Genomic DNA, 17,363 nt, shown 5'->3' with positions numbered 1-17,363 from the left:
GGTGTTGGGGTTGTGTGATTGCCTAGATTTCAGAAGGTGCTCATCAGTGCTGGATGCATAATTTTAACCATAAACAGGACTGTTTTGAATGCCTGACTACACCATTTATTTTTCATGGTATGATAATACGATCATTACACATAGAGGACACGTGTGGAGTTACTGGCCATTTTAAATAAACGAAATGGCTACATTTGCGTTATGCTCTATTAGACATTGCAACCCGTGGTTCCCATCACCCCCACTATAAATAAATCTGAGCTGCTAAGTTTCTCTACAATGCATTACTGAGAAACCCTGAGAGATCATTATCCCTCTACCAAACTTTACTGTTGTTGGTATGCATTTTAATAGGTAGCATTCTCCTGGCATTCACCAATCGAGATCATCCATCAGACTATTGAAACATGATTCATCAGTCCAGAGAACACGTTTTGGCTGCTCTCAGGTCCAGAGGCACCGTGTTTTACACATCTCCAGCTGTTGCTTGGCATTATGCACAGTGATCCTAAGCTTGTGTGCAGTTGCTCAGCCATGGAAAGTCGTGTCTTGAAGGGCCTGACATACAGTTCTTGTGCTGATGTTGCTTCCAGAAGCAGTTTGTAGTGAATCATACAACAGAGGATATGCACTCACAGATGACCAGGGCAATTCTAGCAGGGCAGAAATTTTACAAAGCAACTTATGGCGTAGGTGGCATCCTATGACAGTGCTACATTTAAAGTCACTGAGCTCTTCAGTACCACCTATTCTACTGCCAGTGTTTGTCTATGGAGATGCATGGTTTCATATTTGATTTTATATACCTGTTAACATTGAGTGTGTCTGAAATATCAGAACTCAACAATTACTTTTGGCCATATATTGTATGTCCACATTACTACATACTACAGATTCTAAATGACCTAGACTCACCTCAGGTATCAGCACTCATATAGTGGTGTGCAGTTTCAAAAAGAGCCTCATTTCTAGCCCAGCTCACTGAAAGCAGCTCAGTCCACTGTGCTTTTCTGTGTGAAGCCAAAGTGCTTAGTCAAGGCCAGATGCAGTTGTCATTGGAGCAGATATGTCAGACTTTTATTAAAGCTCACTTCACTTTTTCTTAACTTCACCTAATGACACTCCAATTTACTGGCTTGTTTTACATGTGTTTGTGTTCAGATTGACCAGTATGCGCAAAGTGATCTGAAAAAAGGCCTGCAGCTTTTTGGCACTGAGGGAAACATAGGCCTGACCAATGCCTGGAGCATCGTCCAGACCGATGTAAGTATCCAAGCTGGTTTGTGTGATTGAAAGGTAATGTGGAGTGTTTTAGTTGAATTCAGTGTGCACTATTTGAAGTGATCCACATGTTCCACATATTAAGATTTTGCTGTGCTTAAACAGACTGCTGGGATATGCTCCAGCACCCCTGTGACCCTGAGGGAGAAGCGGCTTAGCAATTGTGTGTGTGTGTGTGTGTGTGTGTGTGTGTGTGTGTGTGTGTGGGTGTGTGTGTGTGTGTGTATGTATGTGTGTTTAAATAATGAAATCCAATGTCACTGTTAAATAAAAGAGTCTGTGCTTATTAACTGTTCAGAGGAAACAAATGCACCAGTGCTCTCCTAGCAATACAGAACAGAGTATAAAAAATATACTAATACATTTGGATTTCCATCCTAGATAGTTTGTGCAGCAATGAGATGAACTTTGATCATCTTTAAAGGTGGAGCGGATGTTGACGGTCTCACAAATTCCAGTGGAAAAGCTTTCTCATGATGATGTCTACAGTTATCTTTGTGTGAAACACTTTTTCAGCTAAACGCCCTGTCACTGTTTTCAAAACACTTTTAACTTTACATATTCCACGACAGAATTGTTGCTCTCAACAAAGATGGCCTAGGCTATAAGAAGATTGCTAACACCCTGAATTTGAGCTATAGAACAGTGGCCAAGGTCGTACAGCAGTTTTCCAGGACAGGTTCCACTCAGAACAGGCCTCACCAGGGTCGACCACGTGTCCAAGTGTTCGGCATCATATCTAGAAGTTGGCTTCGAAAAACAGACGCATGAGTGCTGCCATCATTGCTACAGGGGTTAAAGAAGAGGGAGGTCAGCCTGTCAGTGCTCAGACCATATGCCTCACAATGTATCAACTGGGTCTGCATGGCCGTCATTCCCAGAAGGAAGCCTTTTCTGAAGTTGACGCACAAGAAAGCTTGGAAACAGTTTGCTGAAGACAAGCAGTCCAAGAACATGGATTACTGTAACCTTGTCCAGTCGACTGACGAGACCAAGACAAACTTGTTTGGTTCAGGTGGTGTTCCAGCATGTGTGGTGGCACCCTGGTGAGGAGTACCAAGACAACTGTCTCTTGCCTGCAGTCAAGCAAGGTGGTAGCATCATGGTCTGGAACTGCATGAGTGCTGCCGGCACTGGGGAGCTGCGGTTTATTGAGGGAAACATGAATTCCAACATGTATTATAACATTCTGAAGCAGATCATGATCCCCTCCCTTCGGAAACTGTGCCACATGGCAGTTACCCAACACGATAACGAGTATGTCTGTAGTAAACCCAATTGAACACCTGTGGGGCATCCTCAAACGGAAGATGTAGGAGCGCAATGTTGTTGAGTTGTTGAATTCTTTTCAGAGGACAGTAAATTTATATAAATATAATATTTATATAAATAATATATTTATATTGCTATGCAAGCTGTATACTGACTACTTTAAGTTAAGTATGGGAGACATTGGACAATGAGGAGAGAGACAGGAAGAGAGAAAGAGAGAAGAGGATTAATGATAGAGAAAGAATGACAGAGAGAGAGAGAAAGAGAATGAGACAAACAGAGAGGAATAAGGAAAGCAGGCAAGAAATTCAAGAGAGAGAGAGAGAGACAGAGAGAGAGACAGAGAGAGAAAGAGAGAGACAGAGAGAGAGTATGTGTTAAAATCCCTTATGGACCTGGTGTTTGTTCTGGGTGCCTTTGATGTGCCTTTCATTCTATTATTCATGTTAATTCCACAGCTTTTCCCAAAGAAAGGAGGTGAGAAAAATGTATGGGATCAGCAAACACACCAGCCTCTGCATGTGTGTGTGTGTGTGTGTGTAGCTGTTTTATTCATGTTTCTATGTTCTGTTGCTGAATAAAAAATGGCTAATGGTGTGCCAAAGGGCTTGCGCTCTGGAGCTGTTGTGTTTATGGATGGATAAGGCTGTGTCTTTTGTTTGCTGATGTATGTGTAAAAGCGCCTCGCCTGACAACTTTTAAATCTTTTACCAGCAGGTCAGAGAGATGCAGTGTCGACGGCACCTTGTCTTTGAGAAAAGATATCTGTGCATGAATCTCTTGAAACATGTGAAACACCTGTTCAACTAGCTCACCTGCCTTTTTAAAGCTCTTCAATGTGACTTTATACTCCACATTATTAGGAAATCAGTCTCAACTGCAATAAAAGGTACTCGTAAATAGAGAGAAACCGAGCTAAAGGGAAAGAGAGAGCAGTGATGTTGATGTTGAGGTGTCTCTCTTAAGGGTTTGAGAAAAGCTCTCTTTAACCGGACTGTTTGCTCAATACCCCACCAGCACAGGGCAGAAAGTAAACAGTGTGAACGTGTCTGAGTTTGTCTCTGTGGCTGAGAGAGCGGGGCAGACAGATGCAGGCAGATCGAGCTGGTGAATAAAAGATGTGATGGAGAGGAGCGTGTCTGTGTGAGTGGTGCTGATTGGTGTGTATGAATCATGGATTATGGCTTTTAGGCCATTCGTTAGCGGCTGCGGGAAGGTGATGTGGTGCAGTTCAACTGGAAGCAGATGAGATGTTCCCTGTACTGATGGTTCTAGAGTGCTGGTGTGGCTGAGGAAGACAGGATAAGAAGCTGGAGGAGAAAAAAAAAAAACACCTTCTAGCTCACGCATGATCTTTTGACCTCAAAATAAATATTTTCCTCAATGTACCTCATTGAAAAAACCTCACGTCCACCACAATATCTGTCTATTCAGAACCATTTTCACTCTGCTTACCTCTCTCTCTTTCTTCTCTGTCTCTCTTCTCTCTCCCCCTTCTACACCTTGCTTACACTCTCTCTACCTGTCTCTCTGTCTTACCATTCAATCTATCCTTTACCTCTCTTTCACTCATTCATTATTTCTGTTGTTTTCTCTAATGTGCTCTTTCTTTTTCTCTCTCACTCTCTATTTTTTTTCTTTCTCTTTCTCTCTTCATCTTTTCACTTGCCCTCTTGTTCTGTCTTTCTTCTCTCTTCATCTCTTGCATTCATTGCTTCTTTCTCTGTCTCTTAGTTCCGCTGCTGTGGAGTGACTAATCACACAGACTGGTTTGAGGTCTATAATGCCACTCGTGTGCCTGACTCCTGCTGTTTGGAATATAGTGATAACTGTGGTCTGGAAAATCCTGGCACATGGTGGACAGCAGTAAGTAAAACACACACACACACACACACACACACACACAGCCCAAAAATCTCTCATCGATTTCACTCTTTAATCAATTTCACACAGTATCCAGAGCAGCTTTAGCTTCCTGCTCGGTGTACCTGCACTTATTGACTTCACACTCACAGCCGTCTCAGAACCACCAACCCGTCATTCAGCCTGCTGCCTCGTCTCACCTTCCTCCTGTCTCTCTAACAACACACAAACAGTGTTGAAGGTTCTGAAAACAGAGCACGCTGTTTTCTTGCCAGTGACAGTTTATAACCCAGCAGTGGGCCAGAAAACTGGGGACTAAAGAAACAGCTTGATTACTGGGACAAAGGCAGCTATTAGCCTACGCAGCATAGCACCTGAAGAGATTCTGATGGCACTTGCTGTGCCTTCTTCTCCTCACTGTAACTTACCTATGCTGTGACTGATCTGCGGAGGCAGGTATAGTAGTCTAACTTCATAGTCGAGTAGAGAATTACTTCAGTGAAATGAGTCCTCCAGCAGAAGTTAAATATTCTCCTGGAAACAGGAGTTCGAATGAAAAATTGTAAGTCTAGAAAACTCAAGTACTATAATCATATATCGAGGACAGTGGGGACACCGAAGACATGATTCCCATTAAGACTGTCAAAAAAAAAACAGGACTGCAGAGATGAATGAAGACTCTATTATATAAAGAGTCACTGGGGAATTTTTTCAAGGAAATCCCCAAATTTTTTAATCACCAACAATTTAATTCTGTTAAAATACAGAACACTGTATTACCTTATAGATGTAGTTTTTTTTCTAAATACAACGTCATGATAACCAATTCATAATAAAAGATTAGTAGGGGTGTAACAATTAACAAAGAATGCGTATTATGTTAAATATGTTAATCCCCTTATGAAAAAAGCAATTACTGTCATACTTTAAGGTGACTAAGTCTAATATTTTTGTCTCATTTGTTTAATTTGCTTCTCTTTACCTACAGTTAGGACTTGTGTGAAAATCTACTGAAGTTTAGGATCAAATTCATGCAGAAATATAGACAATTTGCAAGGGTTCACAAACTTTCAAGCACCAATGTATACAATACTTCCATTATCATGTATAGTATTTTCATTAATATATGAAATGTATTTGCAAAATATCCTTTTATAGTGTAGTATCTATTTTAGTTGTCTGAATCTACTGTGAGATTCTTTGAGGAATTCTGTAGACATTTCTGTAGGATAGCTATACAAGCTAACGTGCTAACCATGAGGTAATCCCAACATGCTGTCTGTGAACGAACATGCTAACCACAAGCAATGACATGAACAAATGTCCTGACCATGAACTCGTGCAGTAATTGTGAATTAATGCGCTAACCATAAGCTAATGCAACAAATGTGAAGCAATGCGCCAACCGCAAGTTAATGTGATAAATATGAACTAGCACACTAACCATAATGTAATATAAACCAATGCACTAACCATGAGCTAAGGCCCTAGCCCTGAGCTTAAGCGCTAACTGCAATCTAACACACTAACAGACATCAGTTCTATTTGTGCTAGTCTGTTCAATGTTTTATTTGATGCCCATGTGTGTAAAAATATCATATGCTGTATTGTTTAATCTCTAAATTTTAGGCAGTGGTCCAGAAATTCAGTTTTTTTTATCAGAGCATGCCTGATATGCCTTCTTGCATTTAAATAAAATATTACCTTTTAAAAGTACTTTTATACTTTAAAAATACAAAATTTTACTGAACTAAGTAGGTACATATCATTGAAGCACCCACACTGACTAGAATGAAATGGATTTGAAACTTCACGGTCTTTCAAAATTGTTCGTCATGCTGAGCTTTCAGGCTCTGTTGCCCTGGGCATCTTCTGCAGTGCCACTGCTGTCCTGGCCCTGGCTGCAGATGCAGTCAGTCAACCTTCAGGAGACAGAGGCAGTGACCTGAGGGAGGGATGGAGGAAAAGAAAGTGAGGGAGATGGAAGAGGCTTTGTGCTTTTGCCATCTTCAGCAGTGCTCCACTGTGAGTGCGGCACTGTATGGCCAAAGCCTGGAGCAAGTTGCCGTAGTGGTGGAGTTGACATGTTTGCCTTTTCAGAACATTAAACCAGAGTGTCTTGAATTATTTACATTGGTCAAGCAAATGGTGTCATAAGAGATTCAAGTTAGATGCCAGCACAGTGTGTCCCAATGCAGCACTGTGCAGAAGAAACGCATTTTCCTCCTGTCATGGTGTGGAGTGCATATGCTTGTATAAAACAGAGTATCATCACTGATAGGGCTGCAATGATTAGGCTGGCCAACACTCAGATTCCAATATACTTGTCACACCTGTTTCATATTTTCAAACAAAATCTATTATGACAAAGACAAGAGTAAACACAAAATACAGTTTCAAAACAATCATTTCAATTGTCGAGGGAAAAAACTTAACACCAACTTTCCCCATGTGAAAAAGAAACTGCCCCCACAGTCACTCAATCAACCAATTAACCAAATTTAGTTGATGACTCTGAGAAATTAAACTAGAGACACCCAGGCATGATTTTTAACAGTCCTGCTGGTTCTTAATGTCACTTAATTAGAATGTTTCCTGCAGTTTAAAGTAGGATCTCAACATGCAGCACACTATGGGCAAGTACTACTTCATAGGCAGGAAGAAGCATTACTTCAGTGAAATCAGACATAAAAAAGGTAACACGAGACACCAATGACATTTTTTATGTTGTGGACTATCAACTAAAATATGTAATTTAATCAATTTGTTTCACATGAAATATGAACTCATGAGCTAGATGAGAATTTTTTAAAATAATTGAAATAAAAAGACAGTGGACTTATTATGTGTTTTTTTTCATAGATTCTCAGAAAATAGGTAAAAGGAAGTCAAGTGATGTCATCAGTGTGATATTTATTTCAGTAACACCAGTGACATGACTCCTGGAGTCTACAGCTTTCATTATATATTTTATAATATTAATTTGACATTTGTTTTCTTTATGTCATTTAAATCATATATTTCATAGACATGTATAAATTATTGCAGTTAAAATTGCAGAAAATTTTGTTTTTTTCACTTTTTTTTTAAAAACATTTTCTTATATTTTTTTTTTTTTACAAAATATGGCCTTAGCCTTTACACATGACTGTGAGCACAAGCACTTCTGTGGTGCTTGGAATTCTGTGTAATGGATTTAAAACCAATATTGCTAAATTGATGGCTCAAGGTGTAATTGTTAAAATAACTTGTTTTATTTTAAAATATAAATAAATTGTAACCCTAACATTTCCAAGTGTAATATGTCTGTAAATGTGAGGGACACAAAAATGGACGTTTTTGTCGAATGACCCATATACATACTTGTTGTGTTTTTTTCTTAATGCAATATCATAATAACAGCCAGAACCACTATAAAGATTAGTAGGGAACAAAAAAATCATATTAATCCCCTCATGAAAGAGGAATTGCTGTACTACTTTAAGACACTTATACAATACTTCCATAATCATGTACAGTATTTTCTTTGTATAATCCAAACACCACTTAAATAGAAAGTTTCCAGCAGGGTAAAGTAGTCTAAATGATCTAAACACGCAGCACACCACTCCACCATCAAAAATAAAAAAAACAAAAGAGATGAGAAGGAAAGTTATTGAAATATATCAGTCTAGAAAGGGTTACAAAGCCATTTATAAGGCACTGGGATTCCAGTAAAGCACAGTGAGATTTATTATCTCCAAATGGAAAAGGCAAAGAATTGTGGTGAATCTTCCCAGTAGTGGCTGCCCTACCAAATTCCTCCAAAAACACAGCCACGGCTCATCCAGGAAAACCCAAAAAACCCAGATGAACATCTACAGAACTGCAGGCCCTGCTCACCTCAGATGAGGTCAGTGTTCATGATTCCACCATTAGAGAGAGGCTGGACAAAAAACGGAACAAAGTTGAATGTGGAACATTTGGAAGACAGGACCCCCGTTAGATCTGATGGAAATCTAACACAGCATCTCACAAAAAGAACATTACACCAACAGAGCCTGAGCGACTTGCCATAACTGACGGAGCCATGAATTCTGCTCTCAGAAAACCCTTCAGGAGAATGTTTGATTAACACTCTTGGTTTTCTTGGGTTATTCAGCAAGACAAAGATCTGAGGCAAAAAGCAAGTCTATATCTGAATGGCTAGTGAAAGTCCACAGTGAGTGATCTCCAGTTATAGGAAGCGCTTGGTTGCAGTTATTAAGTTTAAGAGACAACCTTCAATAAATGAAATGATCATGTTCCTCTAGTTTTATTTGACATTTTGTTTGAGAAACTGTAACCATGTAATGTGGCAAATATCCAAAAATAGAGCAAATACTTTTCACAGCATTGTATTGACCTCCTTACATACCATATTCTCCTGCATAGCATCCTGTACTTGTCTGACACAATCAGTCCACCACTTTTTCTTATAGTTTTCATACAGACTTTTAGCTTCGTCACTTGCTCATCTGAAATATATTTTCTCTGCAACTGCCTCTGTTTAATCTTATAAACTGGTCCTACTTGTATCATAATGGTGATGGGTTGGGTTCCCCTCTGAGACTGTTGTATAAATAAAACTGCACTGAATTGAGTGTTGCTCAGCAATTCAGTGTGTTTGTATGTGTGTGCCCACAGCCATGCTATGAGCGAGTGAAAGGCTGGCTACAGGAGAACCTGGTGGCTCTGTGGATTTTTGCTCTGTGTGCAGCTCTAACTCAGGTACTTACATAACTGCATAATTGCCATCAGTAAGGAAATTCCCGCATGAATTACCTTACAATGCTGTGTCGATGTTCTGAATCAATACTCGTGCTGGTGGGGCATTCACTGTGGGTCCTGTAGCATATGGGGGTCCATGGGTACAAGGCCCTGTAACATCTTTATTGGATAGTTTGCACTTTGTTATTTTGAACCCTTGACTCATGAGTAGCTACAATAACTTAACGTACAGTTCTGTGCATACATTCAGAAACCATATTAAATTTATTTAATTTCCATTACATCCATTAAGCATTTTTAGTAACAAAAAGAAAGCAGAAAAACAGAACAGAAGTCTTAATAACTGAATATCGTGTCAGATGTTGTAATATTTAGTGTGTCCACCTTTTGGCTTTATTACAGCTTCCATTCTTTTCAGGAGACTCGCTGTCAGTTTTTCAAAGATGGTTGCAGCGAGGTTTTTTCACACCTCTGCAGTTCAGTCTTAGATGTTGGTTGTGTTTTCTGCTTTTCATGATCTGAGTAATCCTAAACACGGTGATGTTGAGGTCTGGACTCTAGGGTGGTCAGCCCATCATTACAAGAACACCAGAAGCTTTACAGTTTGATTAGCAAATTTTCTTCTTTTTTGTTACTTCCTTTTTTCAGTAAGGGCTTCTTGACAGCTACACATCCTCTCAGACCCACAGCATTGACTTGTCTCCTCACAGTGAAAGGACAGACAGAAACACCTGTGGATTTTTGTTTGATCTGGAGCAGAAGTGAACTTTGATTTTCTCCCTGAATATAAAAGCTTTATATATTGTTTATCAGATGGGGACAGTTTGGTGGTCTGCTTGGTCTTGCATAGTCATTAGGCGTCACATTTTCTCCAGTTTTGGAAACTTTTCCTTGCTCATTTTCTGTTGACTTTCCCCTTTCTTATGCAAGTATCTCAATCTATTCTTCACAGACATACCTCATAAAGGATGAATAACTTGTGATTAATAGCCGTTTTGACTGGTGATTTAATACATAGCAGTGGTCTCTGACTTTTGCACAGTACTGGACTTCAACTATTAGCCTACATTAGAGCACCGGCTTGTTTGAGACACAGCTGTAGTGAGTAAACAAGTAAACTACATTGTCATTTTTTTAATTCATTGAGTCAATTTTTTCACTCTGGGGTTTTTAAGATCCATTCTGATCAATAATAGAATGGTGGCATGCGACTGAATAACCTCTGTATGTTTGTGTGATTTCAGATTTTAGGGCTGGTGTTCTCCATGACTATGTTCTGTCAGACAGTGAAAGTGGACACGTTCTACGCCTAGAGAAGATAAGGAAGAGGGGAAAAAAAAGAACCGAATTATACCATCTTGATATCACAGACAGCGGAAGACTGGAGATGTCCTTTCCCTCTCTGCTTGTGCTCTCTTCCTCTATCACCCTTTTTTAAATCTTTCGCTGTGGCGGTCATCCCTCCAGCCTTGCTTCTTGCAACATTTTTTTTTTTCCTGTGATGCCTTTAGCAAACATGATGTTAGTCAAATCATCTTGAAAAAAATTGAAATGATAGAGTAACAAGAGAACTGATCTTTTTACAACTGTTAGATAGCCTGGACTTTCTTATTCATGTGAAAAAACAAAAACATCTACTGTTATTCACTGAGACTTCTTTTGGACCTGCAAATCCACTGAGCCAAAAACCTGAAGAGTCTGTCGTCGCTCGTCTCCGTAGGCCCGGGGAAGATGCCTGAGAAGGGACACCGGTAATCTGTTCTTTCAAATGCATATTATTTTTGTTTAAAACGTAGATATTTATTACGCCAACTTATACTGATACATAATGACTTTATATCGCTTGCTGAACATAGAGCAGGACTGTAAGGGATGCACAGTGTTCAACAGTGACCCCTGTTGCCAGAGAGAACGCTTACATTACTATTGCAGACAATGAGTGTACAAAAACATAATGTATGTTTCCTACATATAAACAAGCACAGTGCAGGGACAGAAAGGGACATCCTTTGTGACGTTAATGGACACAAGTGTAAAAAGCACAATACCACAAATGAATGCTGAACACATTCCAGCACTGCGGGAGTGTTTTTGAAAAAGAGCAGAAATACAGTCTCTGTAACGATGGCTTCAAGTTACTGGACTCCAGGGTTTTATGATGAAGAGAGGAGGTGTGAAATGATCAAATGTGAGAATAAAACAAGCATGGGGGTGAGACAGAGGGATGAGTAAAACCAGGCTATAGAAAGACCTGCTGCAGAGTGGGAGAAAGATAGAAAAGAGGACAATGAGAATCTCCCTTTATGTTTGTCCTTTTTGTTACTAATTTAACAAATGTGTGTATATATATCTGTACATGTTCCAGACACCAGACTTAAACATAAAACATAAATAAAGCTTTTACAGGTAAGTGTTTGTGTGTAGTCTTTAGTCATATTTCAGTCTGGTCAAGTCCTAATTCACCTAAGTGTCATAGACAGTGAGGGGAAATAAGCACTCTCGAAAAAAGACACTTGTATTTTTATGTTATTGCATATAACCACTCCACTGCATATAACCACTTGAAATGTGTAGTCTTTTGACTTTGTGCTTAAAAATATGAGCAAAAAATAAACAAAGACATGTTTAACAAAATTAACCCAATATTTAAAAAAGAAATACATAAAAACAGTAGTACTTTGTTGCTCAGCCATTATTGGCAAATACAGCTTTAATGTGTTTACAATAAGAGGTCATTCGATTTTAGCAGCATTATGGTTCAGTTTTGGCTTCAACTCACCAAGGATGTGAAGGCCTGATGGAATTAAATTTTTTATCCTCCATCCTTTTTTAAAGAAATTCAAGTCAGGAGATTAGCTAGGCCAAGCAAGCCCTGTCACGTTGTTTAGAAACCAGGTATTGAGTTATATGTTTGGAGTTGTTGTCTTGTTTAGCTTCTCCCAAGATTCCATTTTTGGCTGATCAGATTAAATTCTCCTGCTACATCGCTCCATTCATGTTTCCTTCAATGATGTGTAAAGTATAAGTATGGTACCATGATGCTCCCAACACCATACTTCACTATAGGTATATATTTGTATAAATTTGTATAAATGTGTGAGGAAATTTTAGATGCATCTCTGTGCTTGTTTTTTTTTTTTTTACCAGGAGTTTTTTTAGGAGTTTTATGCAAATCAGTTCATTGTTCTTTGTTCTCTGTAATTGTTCCTATTGCTTTTAGGTCATCCTGCAGCTCTTTTTGAGTGACTGCTGGCTTCTCTTTTATCTTCCTTGTCATTAGTCTGAGAGTGCATTGTGAAATCTTTTTTGCACACCTGTCTCAGAACAGCTTCATTTTTAAAAATAACTTAGTTTATGGATATGAATACATCCTTTTTGGTCATAATTATAGGTACAAAGTCAGAGGAGGTTATTTGTGTACATTTGAAGTGGATATATGCACTGGAAGTATAATAAATAACACAAATCCAAGTGTCTGAATACGTGTTTCACATCCACCGTTATTACCACCACCGGTAAAAGTTGGTAAAAAATGGTCATGTAAAAAATGTCTGTTAATTAGAGTTTGAGATTAATTAGTTCAATTTCTCAGGGCAATCTCTTTTTCACAAAACTATCTATTGTAATTATTGGCACCCTTGCATTTAGTACTTTGTGTAAACTCCATATGACAACATAACTGTAATGGATCTTCTCCGGTGGTGCTTGAGATTCGAGAGCACAGAACAGGGCAAGGAGTTTGAAACCCTTCCATAATGTAGAATCCCTCCTGGTCCTCCAGATCCAAGGTTTTATCTTTTGGAGTCTCCTCTTAAGCTGATACTACAGATTTTCAAAGAGGTTAAGATTAGGGGACTGGGTTGGCCATGTCATGTGTGTTTTTCTATCAAATTATCCCACTAGGACAAAACATCACAGATCCTCCACCATATTTTATGGCGGGAATGAGATTCTTTTGTTTAACCATCCTTCATTTTACATCAAACTCACCTTGAATGTTCTGACCAGGAGCACCTAGTGAATTTTAGGCACAACTTTTGGAAACTTGATGACCTGAAATGTCCCCATCCATCCATCCATCCAATATCTAAGCTGCTTCTCCGCCAGGGTCGCGGGGGGATGCTGGAGCCTATCCCAGCAGTCTTCGGGCGGAAGGCAGGATACACCCTGGACAGGTCGCCAGTCCATCGCAGCTGAAATGTCCCCATCTTCTGCAAATCTCCAACTGCCATTCCCAGAGAAATTTTTGCCTCATTAGCTATCCTCCTCACTATGGTAGACGTCAAATAAAAATATGTCCTCTTCCAATCAGGTTCACTACAGCTTTCTTACCTATTGCCTTAACTGTGGAGATGGACATTTTTATGTGTATTTTATAGTTATTGCCTTATTTATTAAGTAACACTAGGGGTGCGGGAAAAACTTGATTCTTAGATGCATCGTGATGCAGACGTGAACAAATCTGAGTTGATTCATAAATGTCAAAAAGCGATTTTCTAAACATTTCATTTATACCGTAATGTTGACGGAACGTAAAAAGCGGAACTTGTAAGTTCAGTGCCTGGACAGTCTGTGGCGGTACACACATCGATGAGTGAGAAATCCGACCAGCTCTGCATTAAAAGCCAGGTTAGGTCAGGAGCCACAACCCAAATGTTAAGAAGAGCCATTTAGTCCTTTCAACAAAAATCAAACCACATTGGGATCCACAAGATTTAATGTCCAGTATGTCTCAGTGTGTGCTAATATCCTATTATAGGATAAAAATATGAACGAAAATGTGGACATAGTTTGCTCTGCTTTAAGTTTTAGCTATAGCTGCTTTCATCCCGTCTCCACCAGAAAACTTTTTCTCAGAAGCAGAGCAGCTTATTGTAAAATGCCTCTCAATGTTTGGCTGTTTTACGAGGATGAAGTCGCTTCTTGTTTGAACCTTCCCCCTTAAATTCTGACTGAGGCGCCAAATGTAAATGAAGCCCCATTTAACGTGGAACGGGGGAATTCGAAAGAAAAGTGACTTCATTTTTGCAGCTTTTTAGTGTTTGACAGTCTCTTGTTGCAGATTTAACATACCAGGAATTCAACTGTGCTGCTCATAAATGCGAATAAGTCTGTTCGTCTTCAAACGTTCCTCTTAAATCTCTTTGCCTTTTCGTAGCTACTAGCCAGGCGAGACTTTGTTGCTATGTGATCTGCAGTCTTCTCAGTCATTGAGAACCAGGGCTTTCACCCTATGTTGCACGCTTTGGAGCCGAGATTCAGTGTCTGGTCTCGAAGATATTTTACTGACCCCTGACTCTCTACAACAAGACCAAAACCGAAGTAATAAAATCACTGAATTAAATAGGCAGGATGGCTGTAACGTGCTGCGTGGACACCCACTGCCACAGGACCTTATTTTACTGTAACTGCGCATTTTATCACAGATGAACAATGAATGAGAGCCTTCTAGATCACTTCCATTTGATTTATTAATAAAAGATATTGGAAATAAATGCATTATGAATCATTATAAATACTTCACTTTAAAAGTGAAGAGTCCTCACACAGTAAGAAGATAAAACTCCTGTATAGAAAAAAAGATCCATCAAGATGCATCGATAATCGTTTTATAATCGCATCACAGCCCTCTGAATCGTAATCGAATCAAATTGTGAGGTGCTGAAAGATTCCCACCCCTAGTCAACACAGTTTTGTTCACTTTTATTTGTGTGAAGGAAGTTGGCCTCTATGTCAACTCATATGGATAACTCACTAAAACAGGAAGTCGTGGATTACCTCTTAAGAACTCTTAAAATCTAAAGTGGAGAAACAGTGAAGTTTGTTCATAAGAATTGTTTTTTTATATATATTTTATTTTATATATATATATATATATATATATATATATATATATATATACACAGCAGTGCTGCTGGAGTTTAACACCTCAGTGGAGTTTAAACACCTCAGTGTCACTCCTGGGATGAGAATAGTCCACCAACCAAAAATATCCAGCCAACAGCGTCCTGTGGGCAGTGTCCTGTGACCACCGATGAAGAACAATAGGATGACCAACACAAATTGTGCAGAAGTAGATGAGCTATCGTCTCTGACTTTACATCTACAAGGTGGACTTACAAGGTAGGAGTGTCTAATAGAGTGGACAGTGAGTATAGTGAGGATAGTACTTCAGCAGCACTGCTGTGTCTGATCCACTCATACCAGCCACCACCATGTCAGAGATACTGCAGTGCTGAGTATGATCCACCACCCAAATAGTACCTCCTCTGTGAGAGTCCATGGGAAGAATAGGGTAAAAGGAGCTAACAAATGATTGGCCTGATTGGTGTATTAGTGGTGATTAGTGGTGAACACTTCAGAAAACCATTGCCAGTGAACACAGTTTGTCACTCCATCTACAAGTGCAAGTTAAAACTCTGCCATGCAAAGTGAAAGCCATATATCAACAACACCCAGAAACGCCGCCGGCTTTTCTGGGCCCGAGCTCATCTGAGATGGACTGACGCAAAGTGGAAATGTGTCCTGTGGTCTGACGAGTCCACATTTCAAATTGTTTTTGAAAATCATGGACATCGCGTCCTCTGGGCCAAAGAGGAAAAGGACTGTCCGGATTGTTATCAGCGCAAAGTTCAAAAGCCAGCATCTCTGATGGTGTGGGGGTGCGTTAGTGCCCATGGCATGGGTAACTTGCACATCTGTGAAGGCACCATTAATGCTGAAAGGTACATACAGGTTTTGGAGCAACATATGCTGCCACCCATGCGTCTTTTTCAGGGACGTCCCTGCTTATTTCAGTAAGACAATGCCAAGCCATATTCTACACGTGTTACAACAGCATGGCTTTGTAGTAAAAGAGTGCAGGTACTAGACTGGCCTGCCTGCAGTCCAGACCTGTCTATCCATTGAAAATGTGTGGCACATTATGAAGCACAAAATACGACAACGGAGACCCCGGACTGTTGATCAACTGAAGTTGTACATCAAGCAAGAATGGGAAAGAATTCCACCTATAAAGCGTCAACAATTAGTGTCCTCAGTTCCCAAACGCTTATTGAGTGTTGTTAAAAGGAAAGTTCATGTAACACAGTGGTAAACATGCCCCTGTCCCAACTTCTTTGGAACGTGTTGCAGGCATCAATTTCAAAATTAGTAAATATTTGCAAAAAACAATAAAGTTGAACCCTTTGAACATTAAATGTCTTGTCTTTGTAGTGTATTCAATTGAATATAAGTTGAAAAGGATTTGCAAATCATCGTATTGTTTTTATTTATGTTTTACACAACATCCCAACTTCACTGGAATTGGGGTTGTATATATGTGTGTGTGTGTAAAACAATGTACATTGTAACTGAACTGCTTGTACAATATTATCAATGTACCATCATGCACACATATGTGAATGAATTTGATGGACTAATATGCTCTGCAGTGCTGGTCAGTGAGCATTACTGTAACCATGAGGCCAGCTGCCTAAAGCCTTAAGTCACTTTCATGAAGAACCCACTACAGCAGGGTTTAATTTGAACACCCTGACATTTTTGTGATTAATTTCAGGCAGCTTTTACTGAGCTAAGCCTTCTGTCCCCAGCCAGCCACTGAAGCTCTGAACGTGGGCCGCCTGTGTGGAGAGCGAATGGCACTCGGCAGTTACAGCAATTATCTGCTGTACGATACTGAACAAACACTTCAAAGCCTGTGGATTTGCATAAAGACAAATGAACCTGGCTGATTCCTTCTCATTCCTGTGGAGAGGGAGTCGTGGTGCTCAGAGCACTGTGTGAAATCGCCCAGGTCTGTCCCTATCAAAGGCAAGAGTGACATTTCAATTTGAAAAATTCATGACGGTGGTGGCGACCAGCATGGCAAAGCTGTATTGACTGAATACTGATTTGATGGGAAGGACAGATAGATGGGCTTCATTCTTTAGTACTTCTATCTATCGCTCTTTTCCATCTCTTTCTCTCCCTCTCTTTTCCGCTTTTGCTGTTTTCTCCCTTGCTGTCTGTGTCATTCCTCACTTCCTCCACTCATTCGATCAATAATGCATCACTATTGCTCCCTTGTTCTCTCCTTCTCTCACTTAATCAATAAAACATAGACTACCAATGCTCCCCATCTGTGTGCGAGGGTGTGAGAGCGTGTGAGGAGAGAAGGTAGGCACAGGTCACCTCTTCCCTGAACACTAAGCTAATGA

The 17,363-nt window shown here is 39.8% G+C and overlaps 1 protein-coding gene across 6 annotated transcripts in view; it reads left to right on the top strand.

Moving 5' to 3' along the window:
• The window catches only part of tspan4a (tetraspanin 4a), a 153,028-nt gene extending 141,453 nt beyond the window's left edge, over nucleotides 1-11,575 (top strand). For all 6 annotated transcript variants that reach the window (XM_037540061.1, XM_017707467.2, XM_017707554.2 and 3 more), the window contains exons 5-8: nucleotides 1,162-1,263; nucleotides 4,288-4,419; nucleotides 9,082-9,165; nucleotides 10,410-11,575. In XM_037540061.1, the coding sequence (XP_037395958.1) occupies nucleotides 1,162-1,263; nucleotides 4,288-4,419; nucleotides 9,082-9,165; nucleotides 10,410-10,478 (387 nt within the window). In that variant the 3' untranslated portion in view covers nucleotides 10,479-11,575. The remainder of the gene's footprint in view (nucleotides 1-1,161; nucleotides 1,264-4,287; nucleotides 4,420-9,081; nucleotides 9,166-10,409) is intronic.
• The last annotated feature ends 5,788 nt before the right edge of the window (nucleotides 11,576-17,363 follow it).

The sequence above is a fragment of the Pygocentrus nattereri genome, chromosome 7, assembly GCF_015220715.1.
Source record: "Pygocentrus nattereri isolate fPygNat1 chromosome 7, fPygNat1.pri, whole genome shotgun sequence".
Lineage (NCBI taxonomy): Eukaryota > Metazoa > Chordata > Actinopteri > Characiformes > Serrasalmidae > Pygocentrus > Pygocentrus nattereri.
Note: the sequence above shows the minus strand (reverse complement) of the source record. Positions and strands in the feature narration are given on the sequence as shown.